Below are 23,052 nucleotides of genomic sequence, written 5' to 3' on the forward strand. Positions count from 1 at the left end.
CCAATCATTACTACTAATTGGTGTTGCAAGCAGGAAAAAAGGGAGAATAGATCCTTGAATGTAACAGACAGACAATTACAAAAATTTTTATTTGCCAATGTATAAGAGTCTTTTGTTTATTGTATAAATTTATTTTCACATATGAACAGTGATTCTTTTCCCTTTCTGTCTGAACTATTCATCACTATGGGAGTTTGGGGAAATACATCTGTTATGTCCGGGAAATATGGAAATAAATAGCTCTTGGGTCCTACCTACCTAAAATTGAAAAAAATGTAATACATCCTTTAATTTTCAAGAATGAGGATGCATTATATTTGAGAATAGGTCCCTTGGTTAAGTTTTATGATGCTCTAGATATACCTATAAATGACACATTCAGCAGTTGTTTTCTGATTCCTGGAGAATACTTTTACAAAGAATGTATCTATCTGTGTTCTCCATATGTGTGTTGTCATCACTGAAACATGTTTACTTGTATAGAATATGTAAGGATTCCCCCGCCCTCATTTGTTACATGCCAGCATGCTCAAGCACAAAAAACAAGAGATGACATGATCCCTATGCCAAATATCTTATGGTATAAATAAATCATACAAAATGCACTGGGAGGTCCAGAGAAAGGTACAATCATTAATATGATTTGCTTGCTTTTCTTTCTCTCTCCTTCCTTAGATATAATACATCAGAGGGATAGTGTCTGCATATATAAGATGTGCACAAAAAATTTGGGGGGCATATTACAAATAAATAAAAATAAAATGCTCATATTGATGGGGGATAAAAAATACCTGAGCTGCAAAAATTACTCTGTAATAAAGTTCAACAAAATGATCACTAATTGACCAAGTTTATCAAATAGCAAGTCTATTTTTAAAATCCACTTAAAAACAATTGTGACATTAAAAAAGCATTCAGAGATATTATTAAATAAGCAGAATTTCACTATTAACTTTTTAAAGCGTCACCCCACAATTATCTAAGTCAGGCCTGCACAACATACGGCCCGCGGGGGGATTCTAAATCCCGCACACACGGCGTTCTGCAGGCAGCCCAGAGCCCTTAGAATCCCGGCCGTGGCAGGAAATCAAAGGGCTATGTGCTGCCCGCAGCAGCGGGAAGCCCAGAGCCCTTTAAATCGCAGCCACGGCCGGGAGTCAAAGGGCTCTGGGCTGCCTACAGAGATTCCTAGCCGCGGCTGGGATTTAAAGGGCTCAGGGCTTCCCGTGGCTGCGGGTAGCCCAGAGCCCTTTGAATCCCAGCCCATGGCCGCTGATTGCCCCCTCCACGGACTCCTGCCCCAACTGCCCCCCAGGCCACCCATCCCCTATCTAACGCCGCTAGTCCTTGTCCCCTGATACTCCTCTCCCGGGACCCCTGCCCCTAATGGCCTCCCAGGACCCCACTGCCTATATAAATGCCGCTGCTCCTTGTCCCCCGATTGCCCCCACCCGAGATCCCTGCCCCTAACTGCCCCTTGGGACCCCAGCCCCTATCTAAGCCTTCCTTCTCCTTGTCCCCAACTGCCCCCTCCTGAGACCCCCGTCAACTTTCCCCCAGGACCCCATCCCCTACCTGTCCCCTGATAAACCCCTGTGACTCCCATGCTTATCCAACTGCTGCCTGTCCCCTGACTGCCCCCCGGAACCCCTTACCTCTTCTCCAACCCCCAGCCCCCTTACCGTGCCACTTAGACCAGCGTGTCCAGCTCCATGCAGCTCCAGACACGTTGCTGCCATGCTCCCCCACGGAGCCCACAATGCCCCACCCCCCTGCAGCACCTGCCTTCCAGATTTGAACACCTCAAAATTTAGGCGTGCTCAAGCTCAGTTTGGGCAGCTGTTACTTCATTTCTTCCAAATCAAATATACTGATCCACTGTAACTTGCTGTAGAAAAAGTAGGATAAAATTGAGCAAGAAATGCTTATTAGGACTGGAATTGCTATTTTCAACAGCCATTGCCTTTTTGTTTGTTTTAAAAGGTAGATAGTGATATTGCATTGGCAAATTCCTCTTAGAAAGAAAGAGTGGAACAAAAGAATAATAAAGGCACCTCAACTTTTCCTCATTTATGGAGGACAGTCTTATAATATGCATCCAGATATCCTCCAATCACAGAAGCTGAAAATTGTTCCACTTTACTGCAGCGCTGCAACCATATGGGAACCAATCCTCTCTGTGTTTTGTGCACATCCAAAATTCCTGCTGAATGACCCGCCCTGGGAGCGTTACCAGTGACGTAGGGCTGGGGCAGCAGGAGGTGGGGGGGGGCGCACTGGTGGGGGGAAGCCCAGGGCTGGGGCAGCAGCAGGGTTGGGGGAGGGCACTGGTGGGGAAGAAAGGGGGAAGCCCAGAGCTGGGGTAGCAGGGAGTGTGGGTTGGTGGGGGAGAGTCCAGCACTGAGGCAGCAGGGGAGTACAGGGGGGAACCCAGGGCTGGGACGGGGGGCAGCCAAATTTTTTTTTGCTTGGGGCAGCAAAAAATCTAGAGCCGGCCCTGCTGGGTTCCCCCAGCCGCCGGAGCCCCGGGCCCTTTAGTTTGACCCTGAGGGCTCCCAACCACCTCTTCACCTCCCCACCCCCAACCTTCCTTTTTTGGCCCACAGCTGTTTTGGTGCGGCGGCACTGGGGAAGGAGGGTTTGTTTCCGCAGGGCTGGGTGGCCCCAGGGTGGGGTGTTTCTGCAGGGTCGGGAGATTTCAGCCCTCAGCTGTTTTCTTTGGAGTAATGTGGCCCTCGCCGCTTTACGAGTTGTGTAGGCCTGATCTAAGTAAATAAATCACCTCACGTGAAGTTTATCACTCAAGACTCTAATCCTAGAGCAATATCATGCCCCAAGGAAGGGGAGATTTAATGTGCATGTTTTGCCTTTTAAAAATTCAGTTTTTATAATTTAAACACCACCACTTCATTCTTCAACTTACACTCCCACTTGATTTCATATCTGATAATGATGATATGTTTTGCCTAATTTAAAGAGCAACCAAACATTTAAAGACTGGAAACTACAATAAAGTCCCACACAAGTCTCTTCTCCTATCTGTACCAAGCATGCAACTTCCATTAGTGCTAATGATCATTTAGCATGTGTATGGAGGGAAGAATGGTCTCTTGTTCAAGTGGGAGTACAGTGGAACTTTTATGAGATTTATAACAGATTTTCAAGCTTAAATAAGGTGACTAATGGGAGAAAAGAAGCTTAGGCAACTACTAGTCTGTCAAATTAATACATTATACTTAACTTGTAAACTTTTAAACCCATTAAATATAGCATTATAGAAGGTCCTTGGGGCAATGCAAAGATTAAATATCCCATTTCCAAAATTAAAGCCTCCCATTATACTGGAATCTTTTGTTTTAAAAAAATATACATATAAAACACCAGCAGTTTGATACATAGCAGGGATGCATAGAATGGGATGGGGAATGGTAGCAGAGGAAAAATGAATAAAAATCCCTCAAATCTAATCTCCATAGTTTTGTGCCAAGCTGCCATTTTTAGATGTATTGAACTTTTGTTCTGTAAGCAGACTTGTCAACAAAAGTGCAGTTAGCATGTCTAAATTCAAACTGGTTGACAGTTTCCTAACAAAATGTACACAAGAAAAATAATAATCTTAATCAGTCTATCAAACCTTTGAATCATCTCTTATTTTCAATTCTCCTAACTTCTAATGTTTCAAGCTATGCAAAACTGTAAAAACATACATTGAGCTGGGTTCTTTATGAAAGGTACCCTAGTGCCACTACTAATTCTTTTTGTCCATGTTGACTTCAGGTATTAGGACCTATGGGACATTTGTTCAAGCAAAATGTTTTCACAAATCACATGGTCCTTTTTAGCGACAGTTACGATTAATAGACCCCTCATGGCAAATATTTTCATTATACTAGCAAATGCCACTATTTTGGATCTTTGTGGATGACTAGTGACAAGGTTTCCTTTTGAAAAATCACACCAACACAGGCTGTTGAACCACATGACACTTTCTAAGCATACTGTCCACTTCACTTATTTTAACGTGAACTGAAGGTCCATTCCAGAGGATATCAATTGCATTGGAGTAAACAAACAACTCATTTACTGTAGTTTGGGAGATTTACTGCAGGTCTATGAGCCTTCTGAATGATTTCTTCTGTTGGTAGAGCCAGAGGGCAAGAGCCTATGCACTTATAGACAGTGCCATGTCACCTCTTCCCTCCTGGTGTGTGGCTTAAGGTAGAACACAGGTAAGTGGATACTTTGGTTGATTTGAAAGTCGATCACTACTTTGGGGATGAACTTTAGGTACAGTCTCTAATACCTTATCCATTCAGAAATCATATTTGGTCATCAATGAATGACAGTTTGAAACTGGCGATCAAGGAGTCTGACATCTTCCTCCAAAGAGGTCTATTCTCTTAGCCTCCTCATGAGGTGTAGACATGGCTTGTCTCTGCCTACTGTGCTGCATCACCACTAGTGAGTTGGAGGTAGGCAAGAATCGAGTATTCTGATCCTTTCACTTCATTTCAGCCCGTTATGATGCTGGTGGAACTGTGATAGTCATCTGCCAAAATGACAAGTTTGACAATGGCTTCATTTATAGTGAGCACCATTTCACTTGGTCTGGAGCTGTGCAGGATGTCCAGTTGTCTGTGAGGGGTTTCAGGATCTTCTCCAGGGAAATTTGTAGCACGTCTGCTATCCTTTTAAAGAAGTCCTGAAAGAACTTAGGTTCATCTGGATATGACAGGAAGCTGGAATCCCAGCTTTGTCCAAAGAGAAGGAGAAGGTCACCAGCATTCTGGCTGGTCTTCTCCTCTTGGATGCTTTTGTGGAAACTCTTGGGGAGGCTGTGGTAGCTGTTCCTCCTCCTTGGGAAATGCACACCACTGAGGTTCCCCTGCTCAATGGTCAAGTACTTTGTGTGGAACTTCCCCCTTGGCATGGGGACCCAGGGTGATGGGTATTAGCACATATAAAGGGAATACTAGGACACCCTGGCCACTTCCAACTCCCTGATTGGGCTCGATCCCCACTCCGGAGATGAGAGTCCCCATATCCTCCTCCTGACTCCAATAACTCTGAGCCCAACTCTAACAAAGGAGCTCTCAGTACCAGACTCTACTCATCAACCATACTGGTGACAATTTAGTTCTACCCTGGCTTGAAGATGAGAACTGTGAGGGGTACCAAGGGGAGATGTCCTGGTACTAGCACTGGGAATGTAGAGAATATCAATGATTCTGGTTAAGAAGCATGATTAGGTTGCCCAGCTGAGAAATGGACTGGAAACAATCTTCATTTCTGTAACTTGGATCATTGGTGCTGTGCTGATTCAGATACAGTTGGTGGTGGCGCCAAAGTACCACCCAGTACTAGAAAGTGATGAAGTCCCATTCCAATCCCTCCTGGAACCAGACAGTCCTATTCTAGAGCAGGTGGTATCTTCTGGCTTGGTACAGGATGGGAGACTTTTGCCTCTTGTTAGCGGAATTGGATGAGGAACTTTCCCTTGTATCTTTATGGGGAGTGCTTGTCTCTCCCTTCCCTGTTTGCTTTGGCTTACCTAAGTCTCTGGTGCCAATGAGGGGGTAGGCATGGAGGTGGGAGGGAAGGACTGCGGAATCAGCCAGAGCAGCACTATAAGAGATGCTCCTATTTTCTTCAATCTGACATATTTTATGGGGGGTTCTCCTTGGTCAGAATCCGTCCCTGCACTCATGGACCTCTCCATGAGGAATCTTCAAACTCCAAACTCCTTTGACTATTTTGTCCTTCTCAGGAATGACCTGTAGAGTGACAGGACATGGATTTCCACCAGGCAATACAAACAGGTATTGTGATCATCTGTTACCAGGAAACGTTTCAGTAAGTTGACTATTCTTGAAGCCTGGGATTCTTGGCATGTTCTCCCTGCCTACCAATAGAGGAACTAGGGATGGGTTGGTACTGCAATCATCCCCTACGCAAGGAGGGAGGTCCCAAAATTTAGGGAAACATGCCCCAACAATCTTCCTAACTAACTAGATTAAAACAACTTAGACTAACTTTTTTAAAGAACTATTTACAGGAAAACTAAAGCTCCATCTTAGACCACGAACTGTAAGAAGGAACTAAATAAAGTTCAGCAGCCCCCTTTATGCTGTCGGTGAGGAGCATGAAAAGAGATCATGCACAGATCAAACTGACTTCGGTAGGAAAAAGTTCTCTGGTCCTGGTGCTTGGGACATATGCATAACCTGAAGCACACTACACAGGAAGAAGCACTCAAAGAAGAAATATAAAATCATTGCAGTTAAAATTTGCAGATGACACAAAAGTTGGTGGAGTGGTAAATAATGGTGGGGAGAAGTCAATTATATAGACTGATCTGGATCACTTTGTAAGATGGATTCTTTCAAACATCATCCATTTTAATACAGTCAAATGCAAGGTCATACATTTAGAAACAACATATACAGGTCATACAAACTGGTAGATCATATCCTGAAATGTAGTCACACAGAAAAGGATTTAGGAGTAATGGAAGATAACCAACTGAACATGAGCTCCCCATGCGATGTTGTAGCTAAGAGCAGGGCAGGCACTTCCATTAGGTGACCCTAGGCGGTCACCAGGATTCGGGGGGCAGCATTTTGTGCACTCCACACAGGGTGCACGGGAGCTTCCGGTTCTGCTCCCGTCGCACTGCCGAAGGACTTTCTGCCAATGTGCCGTGGAAAACAGCGGCAGGCAATTGAGCAGCTCAATGACTGCCGCTGTCTCCTGTGGCATTTCGGCGGAGGGTCCTTCTTCGGCGGTGTGATGGGAGTGGAACCGGAGGCTCCCGCATGCCCCGTGGGGAGCGCACAAAATGCCGCCCCCCGAATTCTGCCTAGGGCGCCAGAAACTCTGGCGCCGCTCCTGGCTAAGAGGATAAACACCACACTTGTATATATAAGCAGGGAAATAGCATCACCTCTTTTGTGAGATATTAATGGAATAATGTATCGTGGTTAGGAGTCCGAAGTTCAAAAAGGATACTGAAAAATTGGAAATGGTTCGAACGGTTTCCAATATCTGGAAAACATGCCTTTAGTGAGATGCTTAAGAAACTCAATCTATATAGTTTATCCAAGAGAAGGCTAATAGGTGATTTGATCACAGTCTACACATACTTCCATAGTGAAGAGATTTTTGATAGTGCACAGTTCTTTCATCTAGCAGAAAAAGGCATAACAATATAGTGGTTGAAAGCTGAAGCTAGACAGACTAAAAATAAGGAACAATTCTGAACACTGAATGTAATTAACCACTGAAGCAACTTCTTCAGTAATGCAGTGGATTCTCCACAACAGTCACATAATCACATCTCGATGTCTTTCTAAAAGATATGCTACAGCTCAAACAAAATTCATCAGCTTGATGCAGAAATTACTGACAGAGGTTCTATGCAGAGCTGTGCAAAAAATGGATTGTTTGGTTTGCTGTTGGTTTCAAAAGTTTGAAAACAGAATTTGGCTTGGGTCAAACTGAAACCAAAATTTTTCAGGATTTTCAGTAAATTGAAAGATCAAAAATTTCATTTTGGGTCAAATAAAATGTTTCTTTTTAACATTTCCAAAATCAGGATCAATCTGCCAAAACTACAACATTCACAATTGTTTCTTTAAACCAAAATCTGCATTTTTCAGTTCAAAAAAACCTTTCATCCAAAAAATTTCACCCAGCTCTAGTTCTGTTTTATGCAAAAGGTCAGACTAGATGATCATAACTGTCCCTTCTTGCCTTAAAATCCATGAATCTATAAATCTGATGTATGTACTATGAGGGAAAAAAAATTTCCACATCAGTACATTAATATGTGATGAGTCAGTAGCAGTGGGAGAATATTCTAAGCAGAATATGTATAGCTGGTATAGCCCAGCCCATTCCCTCCATTCCAGAGAAAACATGAATTCTAATCCTGGCCTTAGTGCATACTCTTCTGTGTAAATTTTGGTAAGTAATTGGACCCCACTGCTTTAGTTTCCCTATAATGTGGAAACAGTAATACTTGCCTACCGACTGCATGCTGTAAATGTTGTGAGGATTAATGTTTCGAAAGAATGATTTTGTATCAATTATTTATTTTTTATAAAAAGTTGCCATTTCTTTTACATGAATTAAATGTCACTTATTATTATTCCACTTAATTAGAAGTTCTATCCAATATAACTTAAGGTGAAATCTTTTTAGATATTGAAGGCAAATACGAATACTTTTCTAATCAAAGTCAGTTGCAAAGGAAAACTCCAGTTTCTTTTTTAAAGTATGTCTGCTGAACAGTAAGCTAAACAAAGGGCAGGTTGGTATATGGATCATTGGCTCTCTTCATCTACAAATTCAGTTTCTGCTTATATCATAAACAGGGCTGGCCCACAACATTTTGGCACCTGAGGCGGGGAGCTCAAATGACGCCCCCATGTTCCCTCGCTTGGGCCAAAACTTTGAAAGGTCTCAGTTCTGCCTTCTTCCTGTTATACTCCTCTCATGGTTCTGCTCTGCTACCTACCCCAATACAGGAGAACTAACAATTTAAATGCCTTGTTCAAAAATTTTAAGACTTAACTTTCAAACACCTGAACAGCAAATGTAACTTTTCTTGTCTGCATAGTAAACACTGGCATTTTTATCTGTTTGAATAATCAAAGTGGTGCTTTCCGTGCCTTCTTGGTTGCAAAGATTTGAACTGCTTCCTGAAGATCCACAGTCTGGGCCAGCTCATGCTCTATTGAGATAGTTGCAAGGCCAACCAGCCTCTCCTGTGTTACTGCGGAGTATAGATGTGTTTTTACTAACTTCAGTTTGCAGAAGCTGTGTTCTCCACTGGCAACTGTTACAGGAAGTGTTAGAGCAGAGCAAGTGCAGAGCAACAAAAGCATTTGGAAAGAGGGTGGTCATCTTGTTTGTGCACATATATTCCAGAACAGCCTTTGGAGTTGATTCTGCTGAAATGTATCTTGAAAGGGCTTTCAGTTCATCACCTAAATCACTCACATCAATATCGTGCATGTCATCATGAGTCAACACTGTCTCTAGTGCCCTGCATTGCTGTTGTAGGTCTTCTCCAGGTATAGTGAGGAGTTTTGGAATATCATACAACATCCCAAATATACTGCTGTGTTCCTTGAGCTGCACGAAATGTTCAACTGACTGTATTGCACAATCTAGCACCTGGTTAAAGAATTCAACCTTGATTTGTTGTTTGGGGTCTCTTATGGGATTATCCCCTGCCTCATAATCAAAATGTCATCTTCTTCGGTGACTCTTGTATTCTTGAATGGGTAGGAAAATAGTTTCAGTGTGAAGTTCCTCTGCCAGCTTCTGTGAACTCTTCAGAACATTTTGAAATCCCTTACCTGACCAGTAAGACTGTAGGTATGACTTTGCCTTGTCCAGTTGTTCCATTGCTCCAGATATATCAAGGTTAACATCTGGGAGTCTTTTGCTTACATTTATTTCAAACAGTATGTCATGCCACAACACTAAGCCACACAGAAATTTGAAGTTATATATGTTTCTGGTGATTCCATTTCCCTCTGACACAGTTCTCCCACGAACAGTTCCTGTCATAGCATTAGCCTCCATAATGGCAACTATGGCATCATCTATCTTCCCAATTTGGTGTCTGATAGGCTTTATCGTCTCCACTCGACTTTCCCATCACGTGGCACTCAGTGATTTCAGTGTCAGAGAGGACGTTCCCAGATGTTGCTTCAAAATTTGCCATCAATGAGTTGATGCAGACAAAAATACACACATGCTTTGAATTACGTTAAAACATTCAGCAACCTCACTAGCAGCTGATGCTGCATCACTGACCACCAAATTCAATGAATGAGAACTGCATGGGACAAAAAAAAAATAATCAAGGGTTTAACTCTCGGATCCGTGTCTGCACTCCTCTGTTCTTTCCTCTCATGTTGGCACCATTATGTAGCCCTGACCTCTCATGTCAGCTATCGCAATTCCCGTATCTTCCTGCTTTTTAAGAAGCACATTTGTCATACCAGCTCCTGTAGTGTCATCAATGTCAATAAATTCTAGAAAATGTTCTCTGAGAGTCACCATTGCAGGGACATTTTCACTGGGTTCTGTTGTTGTTACAAAATGTACCATGAAAGTCATTTGTTCCGTATGGTTGATGTCAGGTGTGCAGTCCAGAACAACAGAGTAATATCTTGCTGACTTCAGATCTGCCACAATCGTCTGTTTGACTTTTGTTGCCAATAACTGTATGATCTCATTTTGAATTGTTTTTCCAAGGTAGTGGTGTGCGTACATTTTTCGGGTGATTACTCTTCTTAGATGCTCCTGGAGTACAGCATCAGACTCAGCCATCAGCTCCACAATTTTAAGGAAGTGTCCATTGTTTGGAACATAATGCTGATCTGAAGTGCCACGCAGTGCTAGGTTTTGGGTAGCAAGCATTTTCACAATGGCAATGAGCCTTTTCAGAACATTTTGCCAGTAAAGAGACTTTGATGCAAACTTCTCTGGTGCTGATCATCTATGGTGGCCTTTAACCTTAGTCTCATTTCAAGCTCTTTCCACCTGTGGAATGCTCTTTGGTGATTTCCTGCCTTCTCATGGTATGCCAGATTTTTCGAGTCCTTTGTTCCTGTAGAACCCAATGTGGCTGGAACATTAGACTGGAAGAGTTTGCAACAAAAACACTATGCAACATTCTGAGTTTTTAAGTACATAAGCCATGGCCTCTCCACTTTGTCACCGCTGGGGATTTATTTCATGCCAGTAATGTGTTGGATGGAAACTTCTATTTCCATTGTTTTGGGGGAACGTGAAGTTTCACTTGTTGTGGCCCATGCAGCACAAGGAAGTCCTTCAGGCTACTGCTCAAGTGGGTCTACAGTCCTGGACCATTGACTTAAGGAACTAAACTCAGCAGCAGCTGTTTCTTGTGCCTCCACCACACTCTTCTCTGATCTACACTTCTTCAGGAATGTGCATGGTTACATCCATTTGAGTTGGAGATACGGATGCTGCAGTAGCTACCAGGTCACCTGCACTCTGACTAACTGGGAGATCAGGCATCTCCTCATCACTCACATCCTCACTGGGGCCAGAAGGCTCACCGTGAACATGTGTGTCTATGTATGTCAGGAGAGCTCCTTCCTGCCGAGATAGAAAAGCTTCCTTTGCTTTATTTCTTTTTCTGAATGCTGCCCCAGAGGGGCATTTTCTTCTTTCACTCATGATTGATGTTCTGTGCCAGTTATAGTGGCTCTCAACACTCCACTGAAGGGGACAAATAAGCAGGGCCTGAGTGAGGGGAGATATCAGTGTCTTAAGGGCCTAACTGGCTCCTACTACTTCAGTTGACTGCTTCTTCTCCTCAAGTGGGTTCAGGGAAGCAGCAGAAAACAGGAAGCTCTCTGAGAAGCTGGTGTTAATCAGTCCAGGCTAGAGAGGTACATAAGAGGCTCCTCTTCCTCTCTCTCCCTGCAGCTCCTGCTGTTTTCTGTTATTCTCTCTCACCTTTTCTCCTGCCTGCCTGTTATGTCTCTTGTGTCCTCCTTCCTCCAGCACAGCACTCCACCATCTTGTGCATCTAGAGCAGAGAGAATACATATGTACCAGCAGCAGACAATTTTCTACACTCTGGGTCCTAGTGGCACCCCGCACAGTCTGGCACCTGAGGCGATCACCTCAGTTCGCCTCATAGTAAGACCAGCCCTGGTCATAAAAACAAATGAAGTGAACAATATTCGTAGGCAACAGTACTTTTTTTTATTTAACAGTTTTTCTGTCTCTGTGTATACAGAAGCTGTTCTAACGCATGTTCACACACATCAAAGTACATTGTGCTGCAGTACAGCAAGCTGTGCATTGAACCAGCAGCTAAATGTGGTACATCATTTGTATGATATGTTAGGGATGTTATCTCCACTTTTGGAAGGTACTTGAGAGGTACTCAGTTACCTCAGTGTTGGGGTCACATAAAATTCAAGACGTACAGATAGTAACTGTGGATCCCCTGGGTGTTCTTCTGTCCTGCCTTCAATTCCACCTTCTATGCCAGCTTATGCTGGGCAAGGAGGGAGACATGATGATAATGCCCCCTAAACAGCCACTGTCCCTGGGTTCTCTCAGTACAGCTGCACTGCAAGACTTAAATAACATGGTGGACCTTGTTGCATCAGTGTGAGTTTTCTTCAAAGAGAAAAATATTTCTCTATATAAAAATCTTTAAAGTAATAAGTGTTAATTAAGTGCACATCAGATTGTTTTAACAAGAGTGACCTTAAAGCAATTTCTCTCTTAATTCCTAACCTCTCCTTATAATAAAGCCCCATTCTCATCTAATTTTTTTTTAAATCCCCCTTTCATCAAACTTGTTCTCTCTCTTCTTTCCTTCTACAGCACCTTACGTTAAACATGGAATTGTTTCATCAGAATAAGCTTACCACTAGGAAAATAAAACCAGACAAAAATCATGCACTCAAGTAGGACTATTCTAAATTAAAGGAAACTAATCCATTTGACAACACATCTATTGTGAACACTACAGCCCATTTTGCCAGTGTAGAAGATAAAAGTGTGGTAGAAAAGTTTGGTATATGGTTTCATACAGAAACCTGTGTCATGGAAAAAAGCTAGATTGACTGATTGTTGAGTCAAAGAATCTAGAAACCATGAAAAGTGAGGCATACACATTTTTGTGAAACATATAAATCCATTACAAAGTCTCACTAGAAATCTGATGCCTAGTATTTATTTTTAATTCCTTTTGTGTCTCAGAATACACAGAGTTCATTGACCTGCGAAGAGCATTATGTCTCTATTCCAAAACTCTGTTCTGCTGCTCCATTTTCATGCTACAGAAAGGAAAGGGCTAATTTTTAAAAGGCCTTCTACAGAAAGGGTTAAATAAGCTAAAATACTTGGTTTCTACTTTAAGAATATCGAGTAAACAGTTGGTGTTCATCTGTCTAAATATTATTTCTTTCAGTAAAGCAGGTCTATTGTCCAAGGCTGTTTGTAAGTTATGACAAGGGAGCCTGTTGTGCGTTTGTAAAACAGAATTAAACTCTTTGAACTAGCCACACATGGGGTTAACAATACCATAAACCTTGACGATGTGCAGAGGGAGTCTGGATTAGCAAAACATTCCCACAGTCAGCAAGCTGTGCTGGTATGATCTATTAAAAGATAAAGCAGTCCTGAGATGAGAGGTAGTATGGTCCAGTGACTAGTACTGGTAGAATGGAACTCAGGAGATTTAGGCTCTAATTCTTGGCTCAGACACTGACCAACTGTATGACCTCATATGAGTAACTTTGCCTCTTTATGCCTCAGTTTCCCCAAAGGGATAATGATATTTACCCTTCTACAAAAAACACTTTGTAATTCACAGGTAAGCTTTTGCTGCCATAAACATGAAGGAGTTGAGGGCCCAGGGGTGAGGCCCATATTGAGGGGAGGAGTTAGTCCAGTGAAAGTTTATGTTTCAAAGTGACTTGGGCTGTGTAGCATAGGCAGACTGATCTCCAGAAGTTCTCCCCAGTTCCCACTGGAAACATTAATACTGCTGGTTGCCTCCAAGAATATGATAGGGAAGAGAGGTCTGTCAGAGGCCACTGGGGCTGTCCAACATGTTCTTTTTAAAGCTATCATAAAGTTGCTAATTAACTCTTGAAGCATTTGCAACAAGCTTTGCTCTTCAGCCCTGCTCTCTAGTTCTGTTTGTCAGCCCTGCTACCAACTGCTGTGCTTCCCTATTTATCTATGCCTGTGAACTCTCCATGCCACCTCCCCATTCATACTTCCCCATTACTCATGCCTTCCCTTCATCATCTAGTCCCATGCCCTGCCAACACCCTCACAGTTGTTAAATCCTGGGTTTGAGTCTCAGTCTGATAGGCTTCCTTAGATCTGTCAGATTGGGGATGCCTTCTGATGAGTTTTTGGAAGCTTCTTAGATGTAGTCTTATTAGTATCACTGTAGTAATAGGAACCCTAATCAAGCAGCATTGTGTTAGGCAATGTACAAACATTTAACAATGAAAACAGTCCCTGACCTAGAGAACTAATCTAAATGGCCCACTAAACAAGAGTGGGGATAGGTTTGGAGGATGAGTTAATATGGAGAAGTTTGGATGAGAGTAGTATGTAGCTAAGCTACAAGGGTCGGGTCTCTGGCAGCTTTGGCTTCAATTTCTCCCACTTTCCCAGCTCTCTCCATGACCTCTTTTTACTAGTAGAATGCAGTAGATTCTGCTTATGAGCAACCTCTCAGTTCCTAGCAAAAAGTTGCTATTTTCCAGCTGTTGCCAGTAAGCAGAAGGCACCGTTTTCAGGAGGATGCATAGAAATAGGAGAATGGAACAACAATACACTGCAAAGTGAAATTGTTAACTTTCAGTTCAATGCAATGCGCTAAAAAAACCCCAACCAAACATGATACACAAATGGATACACTGTATAGTATACCACAGTGTACGGGGAGACTTTGGCAAACCAGTAAAGTGCCTGAAACCACTATGGCTTATTTTTAAAGACAGCCTAGTCAGCAAGCTGTTAAAAGCAAGTCTCAGCTTGACCAAGGCAGGAGGGGAGGGGGGTTTAGGGTGCCACTGAAAGGGCAGCTTGACCCAGCGTCATTCCTGATAAGAATTGACTTAAAATTGCTGATACATGCGTTTTCAAAGAGTATGATGTGCCCCAGGAATGTCTATTGAGGTCTCAAGGCTGCAAGTTCTGGAAAAACCCACACCTGGTTAATGAATAATCAGAAGGAACTTCTTGCTTGAAACTGCTTACTTAACAAGGTTTCTTTAATTACTAATATATAAATAAGGGGAAAAGGCTTGAGACAGGTAAGACTGGTTTCGGGACTGGCCTCCCCCTCTGGATGCATCTTCTGTTCCCCAGCGGCAGACGGGCTGCCACTGTATCACTCGAAAGCCACACTCAGCTTTGGTAATTATCAAGGGTTGGGGGTGTTTTACTAACTTGTTGTGGATGTGTGTAAGTGCTTGAGACTAAGTAAAGTTTAGCTCTAAGTGAAAGCACTTGTGTTGTCCTGTTTGTGCCAGCCATCTATCAGACGGATGGCCATGTCTCCCCTGATTTATTTCCTGACACCTCCTCGCACAGAGTAAAGTTACCAAGAGCTTTGGGTTGAAAGAACCCCGGGTAACAACAGGACTTAGAGCAAATTATGAATTTTCATTTGTTGTGTGTTGCCAAGAGTACAGTAGCACACAATTCTATAAAATAAAAGCTTTTTAAAAGCACCAAAGGAAAAAAAAGTTGTTCTAAAAACATTTCTCCAACAACCACTTTTTTTTTTTTTTTTACAGTTTTCCATCTCCCCCTGTAAAGCTTTTTCATTTTGCAAGCAGCTTCGCAACTGTTCTCACAGTTCTATCCCACAATTCTGGGATATCCTGTGGAAAATGTCCACAAGCAAAGGCTCTTTGAGTTTGTTGTCCTAATGCACTATCCTCTTGTGGGTCAAGAGTAGCCTGCGGGTGCTTTACAGAAGTTCTGTGTCAGTGAGCACACCTTCCACCTGCAAATGATTGTCAACTCAACAATGACCTCAAATTCCTCTGCTTTTAGGTTTTCAGGAACTGAAACATCAGCCAGCACATTGGTGTCCACCAGGCCAGCATTTTTTGCTTTGATGCAAACCCCCTCTTTTGAAGGAGTTTCCAAAAGTCTTCTGGAGATAGTGGCCCATGACTCCCCAGCAAGATCATGCGCATCAGAGTTGTTGTCTAACAACATCCACTGTTCATAAGTGTGAGTCAGCATGAAGAGAGGTTTAAGACAAGCACAGTAGTGAACTTTGAAGTTTTTTGGTGACACCTATGTCCATCGAGCTGCGTGACTGAGGTTATGTTAGGAGGCAAGAATTTAAACAATGTGTGATAGCTCTAGATTAACTGAATGAGCTGGATAATTGTCAATCAGCAGGCACACATAGCAGTCTGATAGACACAGCTCCCTGTTCCAGATCTGTAGCCACTCTTTAAACAACAAACTGGTTATCAGGCATTTGCTGAGCTTCTGTAGATCCTGAGCAGCTCTGAGTGGTCCTTCAGGAAATGATGGCACTTGCTCTTTCTGATCATCACAAGAGTCTGTTTCTCTGTCTCATCCAGGTTTGCACAACACGGCAATGTGATATGGTCCATGTCTTTTTTCCCCTCCTGCAAATCTTCCTTTCAGCATGCCAAGACTTCTTTTGGGATAGCCCTGGTAGAATAAAGCGGTCTTATCAGCACTGAGGATGTCAAATGGCTGGAACTCCTCTAGAATGTTGGTAAGGTGTCCACCCTCCATTTAGTAGTTGTCAGAAAGTCAGCATCCTGTTTTCTTGCCTTCCTCTTTATTGATGAGCGATGTGCCAGGCCTTCCACAAACTGAAGGGATGAACTACTTCCTCTACTCTGCCTCCAGCTGACTCACTTTCTGTTTCAGCATTGCCCCAGAATGTTGAATACCTTGGCCAAGCTTATGCTGGAACCAGAGCCACAGAGCTTCACCAGCCTCTGCTTGCTTTCCATTGCATTGATACTTGTACTCCTAAGCTCAAGTGTCAATGGAATGGAACAACACTGTTGTGTTCCCATGCTTCCATAAAATGAATTAAATGAAATAAGTGATTTTGAGATACCAACTTCTTGGCTACTCGCACTTGCTTCGCACCAAGCTCAAGTAGGGCATTCAGAATCCAAACTTATTGGCAAGAGATATGTCATTTCAAAATCATGGAACACAGCAGAGGTGCTCAACTGTGCATGGCCACAGCCAGGAAATTGATTATATGTAGGATCTCTCCCTCCAAAAAAAGTTACTAAAAAGCAGCATGCCCTTTTGCCGATATCCAAATTCCATTAACATCCATATTAATGGAATGGGGATTGTTTGCAATTAACAGCAATTCTGATAACAGGCAACTTCCTGTTAAGTGTAATCTACAGAAATTAGGATAAGATGTGCAAGGTCAGGGAGTGGGGAAACCTGTAGCCAAAGCTATCAGAGTTGCTCCTGTAGCTTCAGAAAAGGGAAATGGATTAATGATATCTGAGCAGTGATGTTGCTAAATTTCCACGAAACAAGTGCTAAGTGTATCTGTCTCTGTTTGCCTATACCCTGTTAAAAAGTTTATCACAGTGACCAAATTAGCTTGTAGATATTAAATCCTTTTCATTTCTTAATTGCCTTACATTATGTATGTGATTGTGTTCAGTTAACCTTGAGATCAAAGATGTGACATACTGCAGGAAACTAGTAATATTATCTACATCAGTGGTGGGTGGCCGCAGGTTGCCCACTACTGATCTACATTGTCTTCAGCTTATCTATCTCTGTTATAATGTATGACTGGCAGCTGCCTTATGTTAATTGGTGTAATTGGATTATCTGTGTATGCACAGTAAATAGAATGTTAACTTCAAAGTGATGGGAGAGTGTGTGCTCAGCAAAAAAGAATCCTCAGTCACATGCTGTGCACAAACACTTAACAGTGCTTCAACTTCAAAAGTTAAACATCGGGCCTGATCCAGCATCTGTAGTCTGCTGAACTTTAACAGGGAAAGTTTAAGCAACGGGACCTGAGATCTTCCAAGTAGTTACTTGGGAAAACCCCAGCAAATACATGGAGAGACTCCATCAGACTTTACATCTAAGCTGCCTTTGGATTCTGACCTGTTGGGATAATTCCTAGGAGACTTTTACAAGCCAACAGATATAATATCACTGCTATGATCCTGAGCTATGAACACTGAACATTATTTGTATGTCTATGATTCCTTAACCATTCAATGATTTTATTAATAAAAATAATAATGATTTTTATTAATAAATCTTACAGTTTACTAAGGATTGGCTGAGAGTGTGACATTTGGGTAAGATCTGAAATATAGACTGACCTGAGGGTAGGGTAGAGTAGGGTAAGTGTCTGATCCTTTGGGATTGGTAGAACTTTAAGTATGGCGAATGGGGTTTTCAGTAACCTATCACTGTTTGCTAGATGGGAGCCAGAGGCTGGAATGCCTAAAGGAGGCTATGTTTGGCTTCTTGTTTACCAGTGTGGTGCTACAGAAGCTCTTTGTTACTGGCTTAGTGAATCTAATTATAGAATAAACCACCAGTTGGGAGATTCTTGCAGTCTTGAGTGTGGCATTATTAGTTTGGTCCATCTAGGCACTGGGTCCAGAAGTTATTCTGAATAAGGGGATGTGATGGAGCAGAGAAACCCTCACACCATGACAAAGGGGTTAAAGAGAGCCTATGGGCCCCACTAGCCTCGCTCCACTATACCTGCAGCCAATGCCCGTCCTACAGGAGAAGAAAAGGAGAGGGAACCTGGCTCACTTAAGGCCTGATAGGCTGGACTGGGCAGTTTCTGGGCTGGAGGATTTCTGATCCCATATGAAGTCACTCTGGGAACTGAAGAAAAAGTCTACTAGAGAAGGAGAATGAATACAAAGTAGGGGGAAAACAAAAAAGAAAAAAAAAAGAGTAGATGCAGAAGCAGATGATCACGATGACAACCATCAGCAAAAAAGCAAAGCTGAGGCAGGAAATAATAAACCAATATGTTATAATTGTAAGACCCCTAGCCCAAGAAATAAGATTAGGTGACATTAATCCTGTGAAAGTAGCTGACTGGATTTTTTTTTTTTAAGCATAGGGGATATAATAAGAGCCAGAGATTGTGAGATGGGGATCTTTTAGTTCAGGTGTGAAGGACAAAGAGCAAGCTGATAAACTGCTACAACCTAAGACACTAAGGAAAGTAAAATAAATGGGCAGCTGCCAAAGTATTGACTGAAACAAAGAGGGTAATATCTGGAGTGCTATTAAAATGGAGCAATGATGAGATAACCAAAAGCACAGGAGAAGATAAAGTGTTAGTAATCAAGCGACTGATTAGTAATAGCATCCCCAATACCATCACAGTAAACCTGGTGGCTGGACTTTGTAACTTTGTCCTCACCCACAACTATTTCAGATTTGGGGACAATTTATACCTTCAAGCCAGAGGGACTGCTATGGGTACCCGCATGGCCCTAAAGTATGCCAACATTTTTATGGCTTGTCTTAGAAACAGTGCTTCCTCAGCTCTCATCCCCTTATGCCCCTACTCTACTTGAGCTACACTGATGATATCTTCATCATCTGGACCCATGAGAAGGAGGCCCTTGAGGAATTCCACAGGATTTCAACAATTTCCACCCCATCATCAACCTCAGCCTGGACCAGTCCACACAAGAGGTCCACTTCCTAGACATTACAGTTCTAATAAGCGATGGTCACATAACACCACCCTACACCAGAAACCTACTGACCACTATACTTACCTACATGCCTCCAGCTTTCATCCAGATTACATCACATGATCCATTGTCTACAACCAAGCTATAAGATACAACCACATTTGCTCCGATCCCTCAGACAGAGACAAACACCTACTGGATCTCTATCAAGCGTTCTTAAAACTACAATACCCACCCGGTGAAGTGAAGAAACTGATTGACAGAGCCAGAAGAGTACCCAGAAGTCACCTACTACAAGACACACCCAATAAAGAAAATAACAAAGCCGCTAGCCATCACCAGAGCCCCCAACTAAAACCTCTCCAGCGCATCATCAAGAATCTACAACCTATCCTGAAGGACAATCCCTCAGTCTCACAGATCTTGGGAGACAGGCCAGTCCTCGGTTACACACAGCCCCCCAACCTGAAGCAAATACTCACCAGCAACTACACACCACACAACAAAAACACCAACCCAGGAACCAAACCTTGCAACAAACCCTGGTGCCAACTCTGTCCACATATCTATTCAAGGGACACCATCATAGGACCTAACCACATCAGCCACACCATCAGGGGCTCTTCACCTCCACATCTACCAATGTGATATATGCCATCATGTGCCAGAAATGCCCCTCTGCCATGTACACTGGCCAAACCGGACAGTCCCTACACAAAAGAATAAACGGACAAAAATCTGACATCAGGAATCATAACATTCAAAAGCCAGTAGGAGAACACTTCAGTCTCTCCAGTCACTCAATAACAGACCTAAAAGTGCCAAAAAATTTTTTTTAAAACAGACTCCAACGTGAAACTGCAGAACTGGAATTAATTTGCAAACTGGACACCATCAGATTAGGCCTGAATAAAGACTTGGGAGTGGTTGGGTTATTACAAAACTTAAACCTAATTTTCCCAATGCTAATTTCCCCCTACTGTTACTCATACCTTCTTGTCAACAGTCTGAAATGGGCCACTCTCATTACCACTTCAAAAGTTATTTTTCCTCCCTTGGTATCCTGCTGTTAATTTAATTGTCTTGTTAGACTGATCTCACACTCGGTAAGGTAACTTCCATCCTCTCATGTATTTATACCCGCTCCTGTATTTTCCACTCCATGCATCTGATAAAGTGGGATGGCCCTAGGGTTGCCAATTTTGGTTGGACATATTCCTAGTAGTTTCATCACATGACATAATCTTTAGTTAAAGATTTAGCTTTAATTCTGGAAGAGTCCAGGGCAAACCTTGAATTGGCAACCCAAGCAGGGCTTGGGTCCACGTGCCACACCCCCTTAAGATCTGAGACTTACATGCCTAAGGAAGCCAGAAGATGCCTGGCCTAAAGGCAGGAATGAGGCATCTCTGCCATTCATGTAGAGAAGCAAGGGGCTTGAAGCTAGGTGCACTAACCACTAAGTCTCCCGGCCATCCAAGCACACTATAACAGGGGAATAGTGCTATGTTTATTTTTTAAATTAGGCTTCAACCTGACCAACTAGCACACACTAAAGTATACCTTGCCTTACCTCCACTAGTTTTAGAAAATGTTAGTGAGAATGTGCTCGCTAACACCTTTAAAAACTCTTCCATATTGAAGTCAAGACAGACCTCAAGTGTTATTCTTCATTTTAGAGGAAATGGAAGTATGGGAGTTTAAGGTCCAGATATTGAAAGGTATTTCAATTACTAACAATGCAGACAGTTGCCTAGTGGGATTTTCAGAAATGCCCAAGCGCCTTACTCCCACTGAAATCAATTTGCTATCCATAAAAGTGTCCAATCCCTTTTTGAATCTTCCTAAATTCTTTGCCTCAGTGATGTCCCATGGTGATGAGTTCACAGTCTAACTACATGTGGAGTGAAAAAAAAAATGTTTCCTTTAATTGTTTTTGAATTTGCCACTTTTTTAAATTTAATTGAGTGTGTCTCCTTGTTCCTGTATTATGAAACAGGGAGAACAGAGCCTCCCAACCAATCTGCTATATACTATTCATTATTATATGTACTATATCATGCCTCCTCTCCTTTCTAAGGTAACAATTATAAACCTCTCTCTGTCTCCTCATGGGAGTTTTTTCCAAGCCCCTAATCATCTGTGTCACCATTCTCTGATCCCCCTGTAATTCTGCAATCTCTCTCTTGAGGTGGGGTGACAAATACTGCATCAGTAATGTAGATAAGGTGACACCACTGACTTTCTGTATTATTGCCACTCCTATTCCTTATGTAATCTAACATCTTGTTTGCTTTTTTTGGCTGCAGATGCACATTGAACAGAAGTCTTTATGCACATTGAACAGAAGTCTGTCCACAATGACACCCAGTTCCACCTCCTGAGTTATACAGCAAATTTAGCACTTTGTACTGTGTATGAATAGTTTATTTTTTCCTCAAAATACATTACTTTGCCACTTATTGACATTGAACTTCACTTGACCCATGCTGCCTAGTCATCTAGCTTGGTTAGGGCCCCTCTGAAGTTCTCACAGTCCTCTCTTGTCTTGATTAACCTAATTAATTTCTCATCACATCCACATTTTGCAACCTCACTGTTCACCCTTTTCCAGATCATTAATATATTTATTAAACAACTAGCACAGTATAAGTACTAGTACAAAACCTTGAGTTACCCCTCAACAATATCTTTTTGTATAATGGAAACTGACTATTTAATCCAACTCTTTATTTTTTGTCTCCTAGTCTATTTTTGGCTAATGACACTACTTGACTCTTATTTTGTGATTACTTAGTTTCTTTAGCAGCCTCTTGTAAGGGAACTTGTCAAAGGCCTTTTGAAAATTGAAATAATGTCAACTGGTTATTTAAACATTCAAAGAATGCTAGTAATTACAAAAACCATGCTGGTTAGACCCTATCATTCCAGGTGTTTAATTTTCAATTGTCATTTTAACCAATTTTCCAGAGTCAGATTTAAAAAACTTACTGGTCTGTTATTCTCCAAATCACCCCTAGCTACAATATGTATTAACCCCCCTCTCACCCCAACCCTCTGGAACAGTAGCTCTTTTGAATGAGAGATTGCATATTTTGGTAGCCTCTCAGCCACTTCATACTGAAGCTCCTTCAGGACTCCTGGATGTATAACATCTGGGCCTGGTGACAGATTTCTTTTTATATCAATTTGTTCCAGCATCTTTCCTTCTAACAATTTGATCTCTAATAATACCTCACTTTAATTACCAGAAAAGAGCAGGAGAGAAGGCTGAAATCCCATTTCTTTCCATAACTAAAGCTAAACCCAAACTGTATCACCCCAGAAGACAAGACAACTGAATTTCTCTGCCTCTACAGTGCTGCCATGAAGACATCAGGCTATTTTTTTTTAAGAGATTGTTTTTAGAAAATATTACCTTGTGATAAGTATGGCTGCATCTACTGAGGACATGTCTTCTCCCCAGCTTGTTGACATTTCTAAATGTATATCATTCTTCTTGCCAAACTCCTCATGTTGCCACTTACAGAAACTCTCCAGCATTTTTTCTCCATGATTCCCGATATACATATCTGCCTGAAAATTATCAGAGGGGTAGCCGTGTTAGTCTGGATCTGTAAAAGCAGCAAAGAATCCTGTGGCACCTTATAAACTAACAGATGTTTTGGAGCATGACCTTTCATGGGTATTCCGACAAAGTGGGTATTCACCCATGAAAGCTCATGCTCCAAAACGTCTGTCAGTCTATAAGGTGCCACAGGATTCTTTGCTGCCTGAAAACTGAATTGCT

The 23,052-nt window shown here is 42.2% G+C and overlaps 1 protein-coding gene across 1 annotated transcript in view; it reads right to left on the reverse strand.

The window, feature by feature from the left end:
- Positions 1-23,052, reverse strand: part of ADAMTS19 (ADAM metallopeptidase with thrombospondin type 1 motif 19) — a 271,247-nt gene that overhangs the window by 166,584 nt on the left and 81,611 nt on the right. Inside the window, 1 exon segment of the mRNA XM_030567704.1 lies at positions 22,681-22,838. Within this exon segment, the coding sequence (XP_030423564.1) occupies positions 22,681-22,838 (158 nt within the window).

Source organism: Gopherus evgoodei, chromosome 6, assembly GCF_007399415.2.
Source record: "Gopherus evgoodei ecotype Sinaloan lineage chromosome 6, rGopEvg1_v1.p, whole genome shotgun sequence".
Classification (NCBI taxonomy): domain Eukaryota; kingdom Metazoa; phylum Chordata; order Testudines; family Testudinidae; genus Gopherus; species Gopherus evgoodei.